The 22,040-nt window shown below is 38.3% G+C and overlaps 1 protein-coding gene across 2 annotated transcripts; it reads right to left on the bottom strand.

The window, feature by feature from the left end:
- Positions 1–803: 803 nt before the first annotated feature.
- KBTBD3 (kelch repeat and BTB domain containing 3) lies at positions 804–21,960 on the bottom strand. Of its 2 annotated transcripts, none has more exons than XM_045297789.1 (3): positions 21,893–21,960; positions 8,760–9,004; positions 804–4,073 (listed from the first exon to the last, which is right to left on the bottom strand). In XM_045297789.1, exons 2-3 carry the CDS (start codon positions 8,978–8,980, stop codon positions 2,471–2,473), a joined length of 1,824 nt encoding a protein of 607 aa, XP_045153724.1. In that variant the 5' UTR covers positions 8,981–9,004; positions 21,893–21,960; the 3' UTR covers positions 804–2,470. The 2 variants fall into 2 exon arrangements, with proteins under 2 accessions (XP_045153724.1, XP_004709049.1); XM_004708992.2 differs by having other exon boundaries at positions 21,884–21,936.
- Positions 21,961–22,040: the final 80 nt, after the last annotated feature.

Genomic DNA, 22,040 nt, shown 5'->3' on the forward strand with positions numbered 1-22,040 from the left:
AGACGTTTATTTAGGTATAATCCACTGCGGAACACATTTATAAGGACTAACATTGACTACATTGAGCAAATAATCAGAGAAGCTCGATTATATAAAGAAAAATGGGGCATCAAGGTTGGAGGGAGGCTTACTAACAACCTATGATAAGCAGATGACACAATCTGGCTTGCTGAAAGTGAGGACTGGAAGCACTTGCTGACGAAAATCAAGGATGGCAGCCTTCAGTGTGGATGACAACTCAATGTAAAGAACACCAACATCCTCACAACTGGACCAGTAGGTAACATCATGATAAATGGAGAAAAGTTGAAGTTATCAAGGACTTTGTCTTCCTTGGCTCTACAATCAATGCTCATGGAAGAAGCAGTCAAGAGATCAAAAGATGTATGAGGTAAATCTGTTGCGTAAGCCTTTAGAGTATTGAAAAGCAAGGATGTTACTTTGAGGACTAAGGTGTGCCTGACTCAAGCCATGGTATTCTCCATTGCCGCATATGCATGTGAAAGTTGGCCAATGAAAAAGATGAACGAAGATGTGTCAATGCATTTGAATCGTGGTATTAAAGAGAAAATTGAAAGTACCATGGACTGCGAAAAGAACAGACAATTCTGTGTTGGAAGTAGTACAGCCAGAGTGCTCCTGAGACAAGGATGCGAGACTTCGTCTTACATGCTTTCGACATGTTGCCAGCAGAGATCAAGCCCTGGCGAAGGACATCACGCTTGATAAAGCAGAGGGGCCGCCCAAAGAGAGGAAGGCACTCAAGGAGATGCCCTGACACCATGGCTGCTACAATGGGCTCAGGCAAAGGAATAAGTGTAACCCAACGGCACAATTCTACTCTGTCGCACACGGTCACTGAGTCAGCATAGACAGCAACAACATGCGTTGTAGTCTCCTAAGATGGGCAGATCATTAGATCTTAGATCTTTTCACCTGTGGAATAGCTCGTGTGTTCAAACCACTGGCTTTTCAGTGATCAGACCTTTCAGTAGTAGATGAGCTCTTAACCATTGTACTATCAGTGATCCTTCTACCGTGTTAGCAGCTGTCAAATTGGATCCAACTCAGCGCAACTCTGCGTACATTGCCTGGTCCTTCACCATCCTCAAAATATTGATGTGAGCCCATTGTTGCAGCCAGCCAATAGATCTCATCGAGGGTCTTTGTTTGTTTGCTCTAGGCAGCTACATTTGGTTACAGAGAAATCCAGTCAGTGTATTTCTCCAGACTGAAATCAGGGGCCTTAAAGCAAAATCCCTTCTTTCAAGGGATTCAAGGCAGAATCACTCTAGCTGAGAACAAGTGTGGCTGATCCTCTTACATGATTTCGGTGAAAGATGTGTACATGTCTAAACAAACGTGTGTTGCAAATAGGAGTATTACTATCAATACCAAAAGCCTGGGCCACTTTTTAAAACACAAGCAATTCATTATGAATAATTTAATGTAGTAAAGGAACATGGTACTTTACAGTTAATATATTTGTTATTGCAGAAAATTAACATGGTATTGATTTCAAACTTGAAATCTCTTACAACTAAATTTTGTACATTTAAAAGCTGCACCTTATTTAGGGGTCCGAGTTTTACTCCCTTCATTATGTTGGAACCTCGCAATGACAGGGAGAATGTAGCTTGGAATACCATCCCATGTTCTAAGATCTTCCCTCAATGGGTTACAAGTTTTGTGATGAAGTCAGGCCAGATTTAACTTAGAACTACTAATTAAATGAAGAATGCTTGTTTCCTAAGCCTGGGCCAGAAAATAAGAAGAGGGCTATTAATACTTCTACAAACTAAAGCCAACCGGCACTGAGACTTAATAGAGTCAGCAATTTGAAAAGCATTTCAATAACTCTAAGTGACATAATGGCATTAATACATGGTACATTGTGCTCTTAATGAAAAGATGGCTCATTTAAAAAATGGATTACGGTATTGTTCAGATAGTGAGGCAATATATTACATTTTAGAAAAAAATATGACTGAAAATATGGTAAATGAAAAGAAGTGCTTAAAAGGCATTAACTTATTATCAGAAATTATTTTAATAATTTATACCTAGCTAATAGAGCAGGACTCTAACCTCTTATTTTTCACTTCACGTAATAAAGAGTTTAATGATACATTTCTATTACCTAGAGAGACTTCTCCCATGAAGACATACAAATTTGTGAACCTTGGTGTTTTTACCAGTCTTGCATGGAAAAGTAAAACTCAAAGCCTCAAAGAGCCTTCAGTATACATAAAGCCTAAGTGACAGTCAGTACAATGTTTGGTAAAATGCACTTCATATTTGAAGCTTCTGAAAACTATTAGTATACATATGATAGGTATGCATCGTAGTTCTCTAATAACCATGATAGTTTATGAAGACATAAGGACTACACCCTCCATCACTACGGCCAACACACTTCCTGTGTTTTCAGAACTGTGATAGTGTTTGAACGTCCAGCCATATATCGCTTTTAGAAATGATTAGAAAACCAAGGGTCCCTGTATTTATTAAACTGAACCACCTGGCAGTGAAATTCAGTTAAGGCTCTTGGCATTGGCGACACTTCTTCCCATTCAGACCTCCTGCTGTGGTAGACCTGCACTTCATCAGTGATTTCATCTGGTGCGTAATCACCACCTAATATGTAAATTTTATCCTCGATTCCAATTGCACCTGCATTAAATCCTGCACATTCGAATGAGCCTTCACCTTTCCAAACACAAGTGTCTGGACAAAAACTGTACACCTTATAGGTGGAGAGGTCACATATGTACAGCCTGTAATTGACTGGGACTGCTTTAATGAGTGTTGCATGAAAAAATTGCCCAAACTCTGCTACTAGTTCAGACCACTGATCAGTGGCAGCATCGTATTTTAGAAAGCAATCAAGAGATGGATTGAAGGCGTCGGTGATCTCTACCTCTGATCCCAGAACATAAATTACATGCTGGCATGCGCTTGCTTCCGGATAATATATACCTCTGGGTAGTGGGCTAACGGAGACCCATTCTTTGGAGAGAGGATCATAAGATTCAACAGCTAAGAGGCTTCTAATGTCCTGAGATTCTCTAGTCTTCCCACCAATGACAAACAGTTTATTGACAGCCATAACCGATGTATGCATGGTTCTTGGCGTTTTCATGGTTGATACCAAGAACAAGTCATTCTTGACTGGGCAGTAGCACCAGGTTTGATCAGTGGCATCATGACATGGCTCAGCAATATGAAGTCGAACTGTTCTACAACACTTCCCTTTGCAGCCACCTGTCAAGAATAGTTTCTCTCCATAACTAGACAGGCTGGATCCTGGCAAATCAATCAGGTGTGATTGGGGCAGGATTTTCCACGAATCAGATTTAATATTATAGCAAAAAGTGTACTGATTTTCTCCGTTTTCCTCAGTTTTGTGAACAAATATATACTTCTCGGTTGTAGATGGTCGAGCATCAGGGAAAAGTCCACCGGAATCTTGCACGCACTTAATTGCATCCGTGATGATATCAAAGCAGTTTGTGCTTTTGAGTAAATGCTCTTCGCTGAGCAGATAGCCTTGCAGTGTCTCCACAGACAGCTGATGTAGTCTCACGGTTTTGATCAAGCAAGGCAGGTGCTTTTGCCTCGATTCTAAATCATGTTGAATCCAGCTAAGGACCACTTTCAGGACAGTTTCTTCTTCGGGAACATTCAATCCATCGGATTCTAGACATTTCTGTAGCACTCCCAAACTCATCTCTAAGAAGTCACTGGATTTAAACAACAGAGAAAAGTGATTCTGTACGAAGTCTAATGCATGCTCAAACAAACGGGTGGAGCCGTAGCTGTCTGATATTGACAGCAACTGTAAACAATTGACGAGATCAATACTCTTTATTAAGAAGTCACTGCAAGCTTGAGCTAGGAAGGGAACTTGAAGAAATGAGGACAACTGAAAGAACATCTCTACATTATCATCGGTGATCTTTGTTTCCCCAGTGTAGGCATAGTCAAGAAAGGCCTTCACCGCTTTAGCGGACAAATTGGTAATGGTCACGCTTCCACCATCTCTTTCTTTCATGTGTACTTCAAACATGGCCCTGAAAAAATAAAGACCACAGAAGAACAAGTAAAAAGGAATGGTACATTTCATAATTATGTTCACAATAAGGATGTTTCCTTTACTCTAAAGTTGCTGGAAAATTAAGGTGAAATGTATTTTTAAAGCATCCAATGACTTATTTTAATACTTACACAAATAACGCCAGCATCCCCAAATCAAACCCATTGCCATTGTCAAGATGACTGTAGATCAAAGCAACCCTACAGGGTCTGAATCGAGCCGAACCTTGGGGCTTCTGAGGTTGTAAATCTTGACAGAAACAGATCGCACGTCTTTGCTTTGCAGAGCGCTGGCAGGTGAGACCTACCCACAGTTCAGTCCGCTTCTGAGTGCTCAGCTGCTGTGCCACCGGGGCTCCGCAGTGCTGGCAAATAGATGTATTATATGTCTCTCCTATTGGAGGAATATATATTTCTAATAGCTAAGTTGTCTAAAAGATTCAAATTTTGTATACTAATTTGATATTCTTATACGCATTCACAAAATGAAAACAAAATCTAATGTCAGAATGTATTTACTGGTGAATTAGGATCAACTGCAGTGTGGTACGAGATGCTTGCAATGAATTCTTTTTTTTCTTTCTTTTTTTGTGAGAGAATCCACCAAGTAAGACAAACAATATCTACGTCTAAAATGCTCCATTTTACTCAACACTTTAGGGAAAGGGGTACATGATTTAATAAAAATTAACGTACTATAATTCCAAAAAAGGCTGAAATATGCTTTTATGGTAACAGCTACTGAGAGGCGATGAGACCTCATTTGTATAACTGGACCCACTTGAAAGCACTTCAAAACAGGTTCTGACTCATACTTTCATCGAATCTAAAGTAATTGGGAATTTCATTGGGTCAATTTAAGCAAATATAGAAATTATTTGGAAATGTTGAGGCAGGAAGCTATCAGTATTTTACTACTGGTTTTAATAAAAATAAGATTGCCACCCGCTCTTACATTAACTTCATAACTAGAGTTTTTAATTTTCATACTGTGAACCAAGGACAGAAGCTGATCATTCATTGAGATTTAAGGTCGAGCCATGGTGGTGCTGTTGGTGAAGCGAGGGCCACTCTCAAAAGGGAGGTGTTCTGAACTCACTAGCTGCCCTGCTGGGGAAAGATGTGGCAGTCTGTTTCTTTACAAATCTGTAAAGATTTGTAGCTTTGTAAACTGTATATAGCAGTTCTACTCTGTCCTAGATGGAATCTCTCAATGGTAGTTTTTGTTTTATTTTTAGTTTGGGTTTCAGGTCTGGTTAAATGCTTATATGTGTTTGTGCCAATATTACCCAGAATATCCTTGTGATCATGGCTCGCAGATGTCAAAGTACTACATAGAGAAAATGATTTACTACATCTATTTGGTGTAGAGCATAACATGTTGGACTGTTGGTAGTTCAAACCCACTAGCTGCTTCTCAGAAGGATGAGGCTTTTTGCTCCCATAAAGATTTAGAGTCTTGGAAACTCACAGGGACAGTTCAACCCTGTCCATTGTGAATCAGAATTGATTTGATGACAATGAGTTTGAGTTTTGACATTCAACAGAAAAACATGAATGGTCTTCCAAAGATAGAATACCTTTGGATAATAAAGGAAAAGGAAGGATAATAAAATAACTCCTATTACATTAAATATAACACCTTAACATTTACATACAGAGGTATGAAAATATATAATTTTTATATATCCATTATTCTTAATTTAACTTCTCAATTCTCTGCATGCTACACATTATACAGTATTTCAATAAAGTGAATACCAATTCAGAAATATGAATCTGTGATGACAATTACATTCAATTATTAAAACAAAGTGAAATTAGAAAAGGAAGCTTGGTGACATAGTGTGCCAAGCTTGGGCTATAAACGAGGTTGGCAGTTCAAACACAATAGCTACTCTGTGGGAAAAAGATAAGGTAGTCTGCGTCTCTAAGGATTTCCAGCTTCAGAAAACCTATGAAGTAGTTCTACCCTATCTTATAGAGGTACTATGGATTTGAATAGACTTAACAGCAGTGGGCTTGGGATTTGGCTGGTCAGTTAGGGGAGCCCTGGTGGCACAGCGGGTTATGCTTTGGGCTGAAAACCAGAAGGTTAGCAGTTGGGAGTCCCCAGCTGCTCTGCCGGGGAAGCCCAAGACTTTCTACACCCATACATTTCAGTGTGGGAAACCCACAGGGGCAGTTCTACTCTGTCCTACAGCGTTGCTATGAGGCGAAAGCAACTTGATGGGCATGAGTTTGGAGTTTTGGTTTACAGAACAGTAATATTAAGAGCATGGCTTCTAGAGTCCAGCTACTTGTATTGGTATGTAGCCTCTGACACTTATTAGCTGTGTGGTCTTGGGGAGTTTACTTAATTTCATTGTGCTTCAAATTCTGTACTTGAAAATAAGGACATTTACTACTTATTTAATTGATTGGCTGAAAGGAATAAATGTTTAATAAGTCACAGACCTGATGCAACTGGAAAGAGGTGTCCTCTGAGGTATGGCCTACTTCCTACACTTGTATACAAAGACACCATGGGAAGCTTGCTTGAGTTTTGCAAGGATTGGATCCTGTATCGAGCTCATCAACCTCCAGTTCTCTGGACTTGAGCCAGTGGCCTCCCATATTACCTGCCGACCCCAGGAGCCATCCGGGGCTTGCCATTTGACCTACTGATAGTGGATTCATTTGCCTCTCCAGTCACTACCCTGAGTTAGTTGCTAACCTTGAATACATCCACCTCTGAAGCTCATGGTGTTTCTGCTGATCAGGCCCTGAAGCTTCTCAGGTCAGGAGAAGGCTCAGTTTAACATCCGATATATGGATGTAGATAGACTCAGGTTGGACTTACTTACTTATACAACGGTGTGAGCCATTTTCTTGTTATAAAGTTCTCTTTCCCCATTATATATATCACTGGTCATGTGTTTCAAGAGAGCTCAGCCTAACACACCAACACAGGTAAGCTCATATTGCTATACTGCATCCTAACTATCTTTAAATTATCCAGTTAACAGGTAAATCAAATGTATAATCTTATCATAAACTAGTTATGATATTTGTGAATTTGTGATTCTACTTCAATTTATCTCTGGTGATTTTACGTTACAATTTTCATTTTCCAAACACATTTTAAAGGGTACTTATCATGCATTGCATTGTTGTCTGCCATTTTATATTATCTTCTCCATATTCCAATAACCTTGATCATAACATAAAATATTATTAATTAGCATCCCTGTAATACTAAAGTATAAATTATAGAATGTCTATCTATATTTTGTTCAAAACAGGTAGAAAATTTTAAAAGTACACTACTTAGATTTGTTTAACAGTATTTTAAAAAGTTAAAATCCGACCCATAAAAAGTTTGGAATTAGTTAAAAGTACCATGGACAATGATTATGTATCAATACACTTAATTAATACGTACATAACTTTAACAAAGAGAGCAGAGGAATGAAAATTCAAATATTTACAGGAATCTCATTAGCATGATAATGTTATAAAAAAATCAAACTTTGTGTTTACACCAGAGTTTCACTACTTTTTTTGGTTAGGCTTAAAAATGATAACTATATTAACATCATGTAACATTAATCTAATGTAATTAAACAATTACTTATTTAATAGTTATTTTAATCCTCAAAATTATTTTATGAAATCAGTGCTATTTTCATTATGCTGATTTTTTTAATGGGAAAGTTGAAGAGTGAATAGGTTAAGTAATTTACTTAAGGCACATGGCTAAAAAGTGTTGATGCTGGTAATTAGATTTTAGCACACCTATAGGATCTCTAAAGGAGCCCTGGTGGTGTAGTTGTTATGCATTGGGCTGCTAACTGTGAGGTCAGCAGTTTGAAACCACAACTGGTCAGAGGAAGATGAGGCTTTCTACTCCCGTAAAGGGTTACAGTTTTGGAAACCTACAGGTCTACACTGCCCTATAGGATCACCAGGAGTCAGAACTGACTCAATGGCAGTGAGTTTGGTGTTTGGTCTTGAGGCCAGGTATTTAACTATTATACTTTCCATGATGAAGGGCGAAGGGAAAAGTAAGGAAGCATAGGAGTCACATGGAAGAAAGCAGTTTTGGAAGGAACTCTGGGGCCTTAGCACGCCAGAACACAGGAAGGATCAGGACACCTGCTTGCTGCCCCTGATCCCGAGTTGAAACTGTTACTCCCAGGTTGATCCTCATGCCAAGTGGGCGTCTGTTCCTTCCCTAGTGAATGACATACGTTTAAGTACAGTTTGTGAGCTGTGTGAGATTTTGCAGCAAATTACTGAATGCAACAGAGCGAGAAGAGGGCAGAGGGGAGGGAGCACAGCCAGGTCAGAGATAATAGAATGCATGTGTTTATTTTATAGCAGCCTGGAGAAGTTAAAATCTGGGACGTTTAAGAACCAGCTTTGTGATGATTGTCATAAATGAAATATGTTTACTCAGGTTCCACAAAACTGTGGGGAGTGCTGGCATAGGAACAGCTGAGCTTTAAAAAGGGCGGACTTACACCCTCATACTCAGGCATTTCTAGTTAACATTTATTTTTTCTAATTACCTTTGTTAAGAAACAAGTGTTGCATGTCCTGTGGGAGAGAAACTGAGTGCATTTAAAAACATTAAGGATGAATATTATAAACCTTAGACACCGAGAGACTAGCTAAAGTACCTGAAAAAATCACTGCAAGCTGCAAGCACACAACGATGGCATGGGATTATTTCATCCTTCACAATTAGATTGAAATCATAAAAGACATTCTGTTCTCTAAAAGTCTGTAGTGTACTTAGGATTTTCTGCCCATGATCTTCTGACACAAGGAAGTTGCTTTTCGTTTTGGATGGAATTCCATTAAATGAAGTTTGTTGATTGGAGTCATGTGGATTATCCATAGCCAATTCGACCTGCTCTTAGAACTAGAATTTAAAAAAAAAAAGAAAAAGAATTCACTAATGTAATAGTCTTGATGAAAATTTTTCAGGCCCCAAATTTCCTTCCATATCAATTTATATGAAAATATTTATAACAGCTAGCATACAACTATCTTAAGATAGTAATAAACCTTATCTTAAATGAAATTGTTTATTTAGAAAATGATTTACATAGGGATTTATTACCAGGGCATCAGACGAGTTTGGTCTAGTTCAATTCTACTCCAGATTTACTGAATAAGACCCTAGACGTAAAGAATCATTGTATCTGTAGTGGAAATTTTGGGGGCCGGGGCCGGACTAGGCAGCCCCCATCTCCTCTCCAGCTCCTCAGGAGGATAAAACTTCAAGGTCCCCATTTCCAGCCTCTCGGGAGGATAAATGACCTAGTGAAGTATGCATCTTCTGCCCCAACCGTCCAAGGAGCTTATCTCTCCAGACCAAGGTTGTGCAGCCCCTGCCCCCGCACTCCAGGGAGTAGGTTGGCAAACAGCAAAGGCACTTCCCATGGATCCCATCCTGACTCAAGGTCCTGCAGCTGCAAGCAGAAAATCTCCCTTCTTGTTTTCAAAGTATGCCTCCCTAGCTCAAACCCTCTGTATCTCCCACCGCCTCACCGACAAGCTGCGAGTTCCCTGACCTAACTTGTTGGGTCTCAGAACTCCCCAGAAGCTCAAGAAGCTCCTGTCCCTCTCTGCTCTCCCTTCCCTCCCGGGAGCTCTTTCCCTACCCTAATAAAGCCGCTCTTAACCTCACATTCCCTGTCTCAGCGCTAACCTCTCAGAAATGTAAACTCTCAGCAGGGATCAAATCAGAATGAACTGGTTCAAAGCCATCCATCTTCACTATATATCTAATCTTAATGTCATATAAACGAGATATTTTTCTATGATATCTATTATTTGGGCTATCCAGCACATACCCCTTTAACCTTAACTCATTTTATTCAGGGATGAAATTAGCTGTTAAAATATTGATACTATGAGGAGGAACCCCCCCAAAAAAAATTTTTTTTCAAAGCTATATATTTAAATTTTTTTACAAAACAACCTTATCACCTTCAAAGTACTCTCCATTACACTTAATGCATTAGTCAAATCTGTGATTCCATTCTTGGAAACATTTTTAAAACTCATCTGTTTGGATGGCTGACAGCACCTCCCTGGATTTTTCTTCACCTCTTCTAAATCATCAAATTGCTGTCCTTTCTTAAGAAACAAAAAGAAGTCGCAGAGCAAGGTCAAGTGAGTCAGGTGTGTGTGTGTGTGTGTGTGTGTGTGTGTGATGCTGTTTTTGCCCCAAACTGGCGCACAGAGAATGCTGCATGAGGTGCATTATTGTGGTGGCAAAACAAGTCCCTGACTGCCACAAATCAGGCCTTCTTTGTTGAATACTGTTATACTATCTTTTCAAAACCTCTAAATAGAAAGCTTGATTAACAATTTGACCTGGTGGAATGAAGTTCAAATGCACTATGAGTCAACATTTTCATTCGTTCAGAAAGTTGACTGACGTCCAATTGACATTTCCCCTGAAAACCATGCGTACACTTGAGTTTTCCCATAGTGTTGTCCTTATAAGCTGTGTTCAACATCAACAGTTTCTGTGGCATATTTCCCGAGCAGGAAACAAAATTTCTGAGCCACGTGCTGTTCTCTTAAATCAGCCATCACAAAAAACAAGGTCCATGCGAAACTGATTTTATGAGCAAATTCACTGTGACTAGAGAGAACCTTGCGAGGGTGGCTGGAGAAGGTGACTAAGGAAAAAAAAAAAAGAGAGAGAGAACCTTGCCAGGCAATGCCACTGGGTGCACTAACTCAGAGGGGGTGGGGGTGGGGAAGAGGAGGAATGCTACGAAATCTCCGCTCTGCCTGGTGCAATTCCATTTTTATACAGGTGGCCAGCAAGCCACAAAAGCAACTGTGACTGCATCACACTGCAAGTTTAGCTCTAAGCACAAACATTTACAACACTGAAAGCAAAAAACAAACAAACAAAAAAGGAATTTGGTAACTAGAGAAGCCAGACAAATAGGAAACCTTGATCCCCTAGTCCCTCGTATATGCCAAGGAGCCCTTGTGGGGTAGGAGTTATATGTAGAACTGCTAACCAAAAAGGTCACCAGTTTGAAACCACCAGCTGTCCCGTGGGAGAAAGATTTAAACCAATAACTTGACATGATTCTGTGGGCTCAGATGGAGGTTCCTGCATGAGGGCTTCAATATGGCTACAGTCGATAGTTTTAGTTGAAATTAAATGGAGGCCTGGCTGGGTTAGACATCCAGTCAGTGTTCCAGAGCACCCTCTCGGGGTCAGAGGACTGCAAAAACAGACACCTATATTTTATCATAGATTATGGGCTATAAGAAAAAGGTTTCAATTGCCAGAGGGTATTGAATTTTTTTTTTCCTGAAAAGGGTGGGGGTAGGCCAAATAAATTTGGGAACCTATGTTCAACATGGAGTCTTCACTCACATTTCTGATACTTCAGCTATGAAAGCTACAACAGTGCGGTCTTCTCTCTTTATGTACTTTCTCCATGAGGCTGGGTTGTGTCTATTTGTCTTATTGTGTAGACCTGTGCACTAATGTGATGCTAGAAGCTATAGTACAAGTATTTCAAATACAAGCAGGGTCATTCATCGTATATGGATTTCAGTGGCACTTACAGACTAAGATAGACTAGAAAGAAGAACTTGGCAGACTATTTCTGGAAAAAAAAAAAAGGCCATTGAAAAGAAAAGATTCCGCAACCCTAAATTCTACACTGTGATAGGTGGATTTACTGTGCCAACCTGGCCAATAAGAACATGTGGTATTAATAAGTTTGATTGGAGGGCAAAGAGATAAATGGGTTGGCAAGCCCCCATGTCTCTCTTGCTCTCTGGTGATCGGACCAGTGTGTGGCTGCCTTAACAGGTTCTCTGCCTCAACTTGCAAGCTATACTACCTGTGGGATACCCAACCTGCGGATCATGTTTCTAGAGCTTGAGGTTCCTTCGAGACCTGCTTCGCCATGCTGCTGGTGTATACATCGCTTGAGCTTGGGACTGTTGGATTCTGTCATCTGGCAGACTGTTGGTGACCCACCCTGCTGTTTGCTGCCTCTGGCCAGATTGACTGCATTGCTCGACAGAAGACTCAGCTGTCTGCTTCCTTGACCTTGGACAGAGCAGCCCTCTTGAGTTGAAGGACTTCCAGTATATTAACTGTTTCACAGAAGTGAGTTGAACTGAGCCCTCTGTACCATTGTGTGGACTAATTAGCTGTTACATTCCTTCATGATATTTATATATATCTCTCTATATATAAAATCATAAGTGTCCTGGTTTCCTTTCTCTAGAGAGCCCTGTGTAACATATACACCCATCAAAATTAACATTCAGAAATGAAGACACAATCAAGACATTCTCAGAAGAAAGAAAACTAAGCATTTTCCATCAGCAGATCTACTCGAAGAGTTGCTAAAGGAAGTTTTATAAGCAGAAAGGAACTGGTAAGGGGATTCCAGACTATCAGGAAGGAACCTAGATAAATAAGAACATCCTGACAGTCACCTAGTTGATTCCCGCTCGTAATGATCTTATAGGGCAGAAAAGAACAGTCTCTGTGGGTTTCCAAGACTGCTCACTGGAGTAGAAAGCATCACCTTTCTTTTGCAGAGTGGCTGTTGGATTCAAACTGTTGACTTTGCAGTTAGCAGAAAGTCAGTCCTCAAATTTAAATGAAGATGCAAGGGGCCTCATATAGCCAAAGTAACCTTGAAGAACAAAGCAGTTGGACTCAAATGTATTAATCTCAAATTTTACTATGATATAAACTTACAGTAACCGAATCTGGTACTGCTATTACAATAATAGGTGCATAGACCAATGGAATAGAATTGACAATCCAGAAATAAACCGATGCATCTATGGTCTATCTATGGTTTATCACCAAAAGCTTATTAGTAGGGAGGAGGAGAAAGGGAAAGTCAGTGTTTAGGAAGCACTAATTATGGTGATGGAATATTTGGAAATGAATACAAGTTATGTTTATACAACATTATTAATTAAAACATTTATAAAATATTAAAACCAAAAATAAGTAACATGAGTGGATACAGTAAACTTTTCATCTTAACTTGCTTTTATTGCATTATGTTTAATGACTGATTAAAAATATGGTATGATTTAATGTTGTTAAATATGCAATGGAAATATTTTAAAGTTATAAATGAGTGATGGCAAAATTATATAAAAGGGGCTGTACATACAGAGATACCCTTCAGAGTTACTACTGAGAAATCAAACTGGAATTCTAAAAATTCTACACTCGATCTTAGCCCAAAGGCCTAGAAATGTCTAAAAGTTCTAATAGCCCATAAAAAGTTAGGAAAAAAACAGAGAGGCAAAAGAGTAGAAAACAATGGCCAACTTAAACACTAATATATCAATAATTATATCAGTTGCAATGGCCTATGCCTAACAAGTAAAAGATTAGCAGAAAATAACTTTTAAAACACCATGCCTATAAGAAACGCATTGCAAATAAAATTATAATTGGTAGATTGAAAGGATGGAAAAGATATACTATGCAACCATTTATTAAAATAAACCAAGTATGCTTTATTGGTATCAGATAAAGTAGATTTCAGCAGAGTCAGGTGTACAGTAAGGCATTACACAATAACAGTCAATCCACCAGAGAGATAAAGCAATCACAACTGTGTATACCCTAGATGACCAGACTGAAAAAGAAACCCAAACCCAATGCTATCGGCTTGATTTCTACTCATAGTGACCCTGCAGTTCAGAGTAGCTGTTCGTTGGGTTTCTGAGACTGTGAATCTTTATAGAAGCAGAAAACGTCAACTTTCTGCTGAGGAGCAGCCAGTGGGTCAAAGTTCTAATCTGTTTGGATCATAACCTAACTTACAATCCACTATAGCTCCAGGGCTCATTTCCCCAGATGACAGAGCTGAGAAAAATGTGAAGCAGAAATGAATAGCACTCGGACTGCTATTAGAAAAACTAACAGACATTTTATATGTGATAAAGAGTATATACTGAAAAAAGTAACTTCTAACATCAAGTTTAATGATAATAATTTGAGTGCTTTCTCGATAACATCAGAAACAAGGGAAGGATATTAATTACAACAATGCTATTCATCTTAGTACCCAAAGCACTAGCCCGCAAGTAAGCCAAGATAAGAAACACAGACATATCCATTGGAAAGCAAGAAATAAAACTGACTCTACAAATGACATGATTGTCTTGTGAAAAATGCTAAGGTATCTACCAACAATAACAACAACAAACTTCTTAAAACTAATAAAAGAAGCTATAGAGGGTCAATATACAAAAAAATGTTGGATTCATATATACTAGCAGTGAATTGGGAACCAAAAATAATATAAAAACATTTACAATTATTTTTAAAAAGGGACACTTAAATATACAAAACATGTCCAGGATTTAAATGCTGAAAAGTATAAAAATAAAAGGAAAGACATACCATGGTAAAGGTGCCAATTAATGCCAAAATGATATATACAGGTTTAGCATTTCCTATAAAACCCTCATAAGACTTTTAGTAGATGGACACAAGATTATTCTAAAATCTATACAGGATGATAAATAAACTATGATACCTAAAACAATTATTGTACTACCAAGAATGGGGGAAGAATTCGTTTACACAATTTCAGTACCTATTATATGTTGTTCCAGTTCATAGCAACCTGGCGTACAACAGAACAAAACATTGACGAGTCCTGTGACGTCCCCACAACTGTTCTTCTGCTTGAGCCTGCTGCTGCACCGCTGCGTCACTCCCTCTTGTTGAGGGCCGTCCTCTTTTCACTGCCCTTGCTTGTGAATCCAAGCAAGATGAAATCCTTGACCACTTACATCTTTTCCCCATTTATCAGGATGTTATCTATTGGCCCAGTTCCGAGGACTCTTGTCTTCTTCACATTGAGTTGTAATCTACACTGAAGGCTTTGAGTCTTCCTTACTTTCAGCAAGCAAAGTTGTGTCACCTGCACAGAGCAGGCTATAAGCCTTCCTCCAATCCTGGTGGCCCATTCTTCTTAATAAAATCCAGTTTAAACAGGAGCAATTGGTGGTCTGTTCCACAATTGGGCCCTGGCCTTGTTTTAGCTGATGATACCGAGTTTCTCCATTATTTTCTTCCCACAGATGTAGTCAATTTGATTTCGGTGTATTCTACCTGGAGAAATGCACCTATACAGTTGCCTTTTGTGTTTCTGGAAAAAGGTATTTGCTATGCACAAGTCATTGGTCTTGTAAAATGTTATCACACAATCTCCAGCTTTGTTTCTATCAGCAAGGCCATTTTTTGTTTCCAATTTTTGCATCCCAATCACCAATAATTACCAGTGCATCTTGACTGCATATTTATAATCAATTTCAGGCTGAAGATGTTAGTAGAATTCTTCAATGTCCTCACTAGCTTTAGTGGTTGGTGCATAAATTTGAATAATAGTTGTATTGATTTGATTTCCTTGAAGGCGGATAGACATAATCCCATCAGAGACAGCATTATATTTGCAGACAAATTTTAAGATGTCCTTTTGAGTATGGATGCAACGGTATTCCTCTTGACTGTGTTATTCCCAGCATAGTGAACTATATGGTGGTCTGTTTCAAAATGACCGATACCGGTCCATTTCAGCTCACTAACGCCTAGAATATTGATCTTTATGCATTCCATTTCATTTTTTAACCATTTTACTGGCATGCAATTCACATATTGTATAATTCAATAGTTAAATCATATTTAAAAGATTTTTACAAGCATTACCAGTCATTTCATTTCCTACATTAATCCTTCATACATCCCGAGTTCCAGTTTTTGCAGTTGTTTCTTCTCATTGTGAGTCATTTCCCATCAGCAAGTGAAAGTCCTGAAGGGTTTACTCTCACAGGCTTTGCAGGGTCACATCATTCCGGTCAGCTGCACTTGGAGAGGGCGGCTTCTCCTTCGTCATGTTCCGAGTGGCTTCTGACCAGAGGGGATCATGTTCTAGCACGAGCTCGGACAAGGTTATGCTTCTTCTCACTAAGCCTTCATTAGCTGCCAATTTTTTGATGCTATCCATAAAGTTTTCAGTGGCTCATTTCCTCCAAAAGTGAATGGTTTATTCCTTCTTTTAGTCTGTCCTTAGTCTGTAAGATCTGCCCAGACCTGTTCTCTTTGGGTGATGCTGTAGGAACTTAATACCAAGGACATAGCTTCCAGCATCACAGAAATATAAAAGCCATCACAGTATGACAAACCGACAGAAAAGTGGCGGACTTATTATAGACCCATATAAAAGTAATCACAATTACGAGCTCTGCATAAAAGAACTGACAGATCAATAGACAAGAAACCAGAAATAGGCCACATGAATACTTATTTTTTTAACAAAGGTATAAAAAGCCTGTCAGTGGAGAATCATAATCAACAAATGATTCTGGGGCAACTAAAAATCCATAGGCAAAAATATGAATGTTGACCTAGAACTCACACCATATGAAATATTACCTCAAAATAGATCAAAGATTTAAATATAAAACAAAATTATGCAATCTTTAACTTATAGAAGAAAATACAGGATAAATAACTAGGGAGTGTTGTCAGATCAGACATGATAGCAAAAGCATGATTTATTAAGGAAAAAACATTCGTGAATTGAACTTTATAAAAACTAAAATTCTGCAAAAGATTGTTAAGAGTATGAGAAGACAAGTTACAACCTGGGATAAAATATTTGCCCACCACACATGTGACAAAGGACTCATACCTAAACTATATACACAACACTCAAATCTCAATGTTAAAAATTTAACAAATAATCAAACAATTCAATCAGAAAATGGACAAAAGACCTGAGGAGACTTTTCACTATAGAGGACATACAATTGAGAAATAAGTACATGAAAAGATGTTCATTAAAAAATGTTCATTAGTCGTTAACAAAATGAAAATTAAGACAACAACACAATATCATTACAAATCTATCAGAACAGGTAAAATAAAATATGGCTTTCAATGGTGTGGAGAAACCTGATCACTCTGGTAGAAACTTGGTACATTGCAGGTAGAAAATAATGGGTAGTGGGGAAAAAGCTTGGAACTTTTAAAAACATCTAAAAACACACTATCATATATGATTCAGCAATCATTCCTGGGTGTTTGTCCCAAATCAATGAAAACTTAGGTTTACAAAAACCTACATATATATTTTTCATTACAGCTTTATTTTATAGTCTAAAACTGAAAATAAACAAAATATCTCTTAATAGATGAATAAGCAAACATATGTGGAACATCCAGACTGTGGGAAACTACTTATCAATAGAAGGAACCAACTATTTATATAAGAACTTAGATGAATTTCAGAGCTATTATGAGATGTGCAGATTCAAAAGGTCACGTATTGTGATCCGACTTTTGAATCTTTCTTCTAATAAAAGAACTTTCATATAATAAAAATTAGCACCCTAACAATAATTATTACTAAACAGAAACCATGCTCTTAATTGAAATATCATTACCAAATACTACCAGGTGAGATGGAAACACATTAGCAGTTTCTAGGGTTGGGGGAGAGGAAGAAGAGGTTAGTGTGTAACTCAGTAGCATGAGGAATATCGCTGTAGTTATCTAGAATGTTCTCTACCTTGATGTGGCGGTGAGAGGAATCTAAACCATACAAAATGACATAGAATGATATACATGCATTATACCATAATCAAGTTCCAGGTTCGGATTTTGCACTATAATCATTTAAGATAGAAACATTGGTCTCCTTGGGTGATATAAATAATGAAATGCTTGTTTGCTAACTGAAAGGTCGGAAATTTGTGTCTACCTAAAACTGCTACTGAAAATCCTATGGGGCAGTTCTACTCTGACGTGAGTTACCATGACTTGAAGTCAGCTAACTATCCATTATATTTTTCTTTAAATAACTATTGGGAGAAATTGGGTGAAAGCCACATAGAATCTCTCATATTATCTTTTTAAATTATATATATATGCCTTATTTGTGGTGTCTCATTATCTGGCATCCCACATGTATGACAACAGTAAAAAAATTTTCTATCTGATTATTTTGCACATTAATGATGTATGTCTCCTAATAATGAATGCCAAAGTATAATGCAAGAAGAATGATGGCTCTCATCACATTATTTGTCAACTTGGCTGGACTTTGATTCTCAGTGGTTTGATAGTTTTATAATGATGAAATTGGGCAGTTATATAATGATGTGGTTTGATGTGGTCATCTTCCATTTTTACATAATTATTTTTACAAAACAACTTGGTTTTTGGAATCTAACCATGTTGACAAGTGAAAAGCAGGTGTAATTGTTTCAAAATAGGAAGCTTAATAAAAGGAAAACAAAATACCAACTTAATTCAGAAATAACTTTTATATTAAATTTTCTTCTTTAAAAACACTTCAAAAGCATAAAAAAATTCATTTCTGATATGATCTGTTTGCCAGTATTTTAAAATAAGTTGAAGCAAAACAGCAAACAAATAAACAAAAACTAAACTATAGATTCTTAAAAGGATAAAAGCTCTATTTTAGGATAGCAGATGAAAATATCAATATAAAAAATTCAAAACTATAGCCATTTTTAATTTGACCGTGATTAGAAACATGCTATGTAGAGCATGGCTGGGCTAAGACATTAAGTCTCATGGTTCATAAATAAGAACTGAATGCAAACAAAACATGAGTAATTTTTATATCTATAAAAAGTAAAATTTGTTAGAAAGTTTCAAGTATTCTAAAATAACCTATTGACATCAAATTAAGCGATTCACTTTTAAAAGAAGTTAAAAGGTAAATTCTACCACTGCATATATATTTTACATGAAACGATAAATCCAAGAAGCTGAAATTCCCCATTTCCTCTATCAAGCTCTACTTGCATTAATATGCTTTGGAAATGATAGAGAACACTAGACTTGGAGCCACAGTTTACTTGTGACCCTTTCTGAGACGTTCTGAGGCTTTGCTTTCTTCAGCAGAGGGTGGGCATATCTATTACAGTAGACTGTGTTGATGCTGACATAGGATCCTGAGTATTAAACGCATGTCGTCAAGTGGTATGTAAATATTCACGATTAAATCAACCAAGAGAGGAAGGCCCTCATTGAGAGGGATTGACACCGTGGCTGCAACAATGGGCTCAAACCAAGCAACAATCAGGGGGCGAGCACAGGACCAGGCAGTGTTTCCTTCAGACACACAATTGAAACCAACTCCACGGCCCTGAACAACCACCACACTCTTACACAGAGAATGAAACATGATGCAGAAAAACACGGGAACTGAAACTGTTCATTGAAAAGTGAAGATGTTTGGGGAGCATCTCAGCCCATTGATTTTGCTTTTATTTTTATGGACTTAACACACATCAGTTACATGATTTTTTTAAGGAAAAATGTTTAAATACAAGCTTATTCACTAAATATAAATGTATCAAGTAATAAAGAACTATGCTATAGTTATATTGACATTTTTTACTTTCTTAGGAGCACCTACAATTATGCAAAAGATAATTCCTCTCATTAAAATTACACATTTCCATAAGACTATCTTAGCTTCAATGAAATAATAGTGTACTCAAGAAAACAGTGACTCAATTTTTATACCAATTACTCTTATTCTTCCTATTAATACCTTCCATTAAATTTTACTTAAAGTACTAACTCAATATAAGTAAAATAACCAATCCTAAAAACAAAGCCTTAAGCATAAAGTAACAATTTTTTAAACTGCTACTTCAGAGTAGTGGAATAATAAGCTAAACCTATCTTCTGGTTGATGTAGGCTTAGATCAAGCCCCTGCTGATATTAGTTTGGTCACTGATTATTCAGTATCGAGCATGATTTCTAGCCTACTCTGTTTAAACGAATAGTTTTTAGAGTGCTGACCCTATGCCAGGCACTGGATTATGTACTGGGGGTAAGTATGGCCCCGGGCTTCTTTGTGTGCAGCGTCAACTAGGAAAGCCTGACAGTAACTAAGTCACACACACAATTTCAAATTGTTCTAAATGTTGTAAAGGTGGACAGAATATGAGAATCAGTATTACCTTATGAAAAGAGAAAAGTTTATTTGAAAGCCAATTAAAATATTTAGGGATAGTACTCAGCCAGATGGAGGCCTGAAATTGGCAACCACGCGTTTTAGAGAAACAGTGTGGTCTGTGAGGTTCTCAATGGCTGATTTTTCAGAAATAGATCACCACTACGCCTTTTTTCCAGGGCACCTCTAGGTAGACTTGAACCTCCAACTTTTTGATTAGCAACTGATAGTATTAACTATTTGCACACCTCCAGGAACTCCAATTATATGCTGTCTATAACGCATAAGGTCTCCACTTTCTCCTTAACAACAATTTTAAATTGTAAATTAGATGAGGGTTTACATTTCAGATCATCTACTTTGTAGTTTACAGTTTTAAACCTCCTAATCAATACTCTCCCCCCATGTTTTTTCTCTCTTGTATGCCCTGAATGAGACAGAAAAGGCTAGTATGACGGAGAAGGGGAATGTTGTAGAAAACAAGTAAAATGGTTACTACAGATCTAACATGAATGGCAAATGAATGGGAGCTGAATTCCTAAATCTAAATTCAATAATCCCACAAGTTTACTTTCTGAATGTAGTTTCTCCATCAGTAATAACTACTGTACAGAACACGTAAAATATGTCCATGAACAGTAAACAGTAAAGTACTTTACCAAAATAAGGAACAAAAAAATTAGTTAAAAAAAGACCAAGATGGTAATGTTTAACCAAGTTAAAAATGGAGGACTGAATTATAATCATTGCTGATTATGGATATCATGAGAGTAATTTGTACCACTCATATGATTTACACTTTCTCTTAATACAGCTTTATCTGCATTGCCAGATTGTAAGCTGCCTGTGGTGGGTTAGCAGATCTTAAGCATAACACCTAACACCGCCTACTTAGTAAACACTAGGTGAGGTTGAAGACTTACATAACCCCTATGAGGATTTATGTGTGTATTCAAAATTTCATCTGCTTGCAAAAGGATTCGAGAGGCCTCATGACATCAGAAATCTATAGACTATAGATAAAAAGATAACCCATTTTAAGGAGTATAGAATTCATTGGCAAGTAATTGTGTTAACCATTACAACTACAATTAGTTGACTTTCCCTGACACTCAAAGGAAGCATGCTGCAGGCAACTCTGAATTCCTGCTTCAAAGTGGATCATTTATAGTCCGCATTTTCCCTAGAAGCCAAACCAGCAGGGCACTGTGCTCACGTGGTCTTTCACAGGAGTCACCTAGACTCTACATAGAAACATCAATAGGGCCTGAAGGGCCACTGAAGTGATGTACTTGGTCCACCACTGATGTCTCAGCACAGAAACCTCCCTTTTCTCCCTGGAGCCAGAGACCAGGCTTGTCCATTGCAGAACAGCACTGGGGTATTGCAATACTAAAGGGTCAGCCTGAATGCAGCTCCTCGCCGGCAGCCTGGCATCCAGTTTCCTCCCGATGGGGTGAAAGAGGTGGGCGGATGAATGGGTTGGAAGTGCTCCGTGGTGGAGGCAGGGTCTTAGGGGCTCAGGGCCAATTTAGGGCCGCCGCATCACCCAACTCCAGGGGACACTAGTCACATCAGAGTTTTAGAGCCTGGTCAGTCCCCTCCTAGTGACAGAAACCTCTCCAGGCAGCGAACTCAAAAGCGCGGCGGTGGCAACTGAGGTGTTAGTTCCCTTTATCCGTGGATCGGAGAAGGGATCTCAAATTCCCGGGAATAAAGCACTAGGACGCCATCCCTTCCCACAGACCCGGGAGCTCACCCTCAGCACCTGCAGTCTCTGAAGTCTCCACCCCAAGTCTCCCTGCCTCCAGTGATCTGATTGCGATTCGTTCACACCACTGTCCCGTTAAATTCTTCCCGAAGTGTGAATGGCTTAACAGTTTACTTTCGGCCTTGGTCCCGCCCTTCCCGTCGAA

This window comes from Echinops telfairi, unplaced genomic scaffold, assembly GCF_000313985.2.
Source record: "Echinops telfairi isolate 266 unplaced genomic scaffold, ASM31398v2 ScPeMD7_7421;HRSCAF=8459, whole genome shotgun sequence".
NCBI lineage: Eukaryota > Metazoa > Chordata > Mammalia > Afrosoricida > Tenrecidae > Echinops > Echinops telfairi.

Excerpts from the sequence above, each read along its gene's own strand:
- KBTBD3 (XM_045297789.1), bottom strand. The coding sequence starts at position 8,980 with ATGGATAATCCACATGACTCCAATCAACAAACTTCATTTAATGGAATT. Across the intron at positions 4,074-8,759 it reads GCTTGCAGTGATTTTTTCAG|GGCCATGTTTGAAGTACACA; the intron begins GTACTTTAGCTA and ends TTATTTTTTCAG.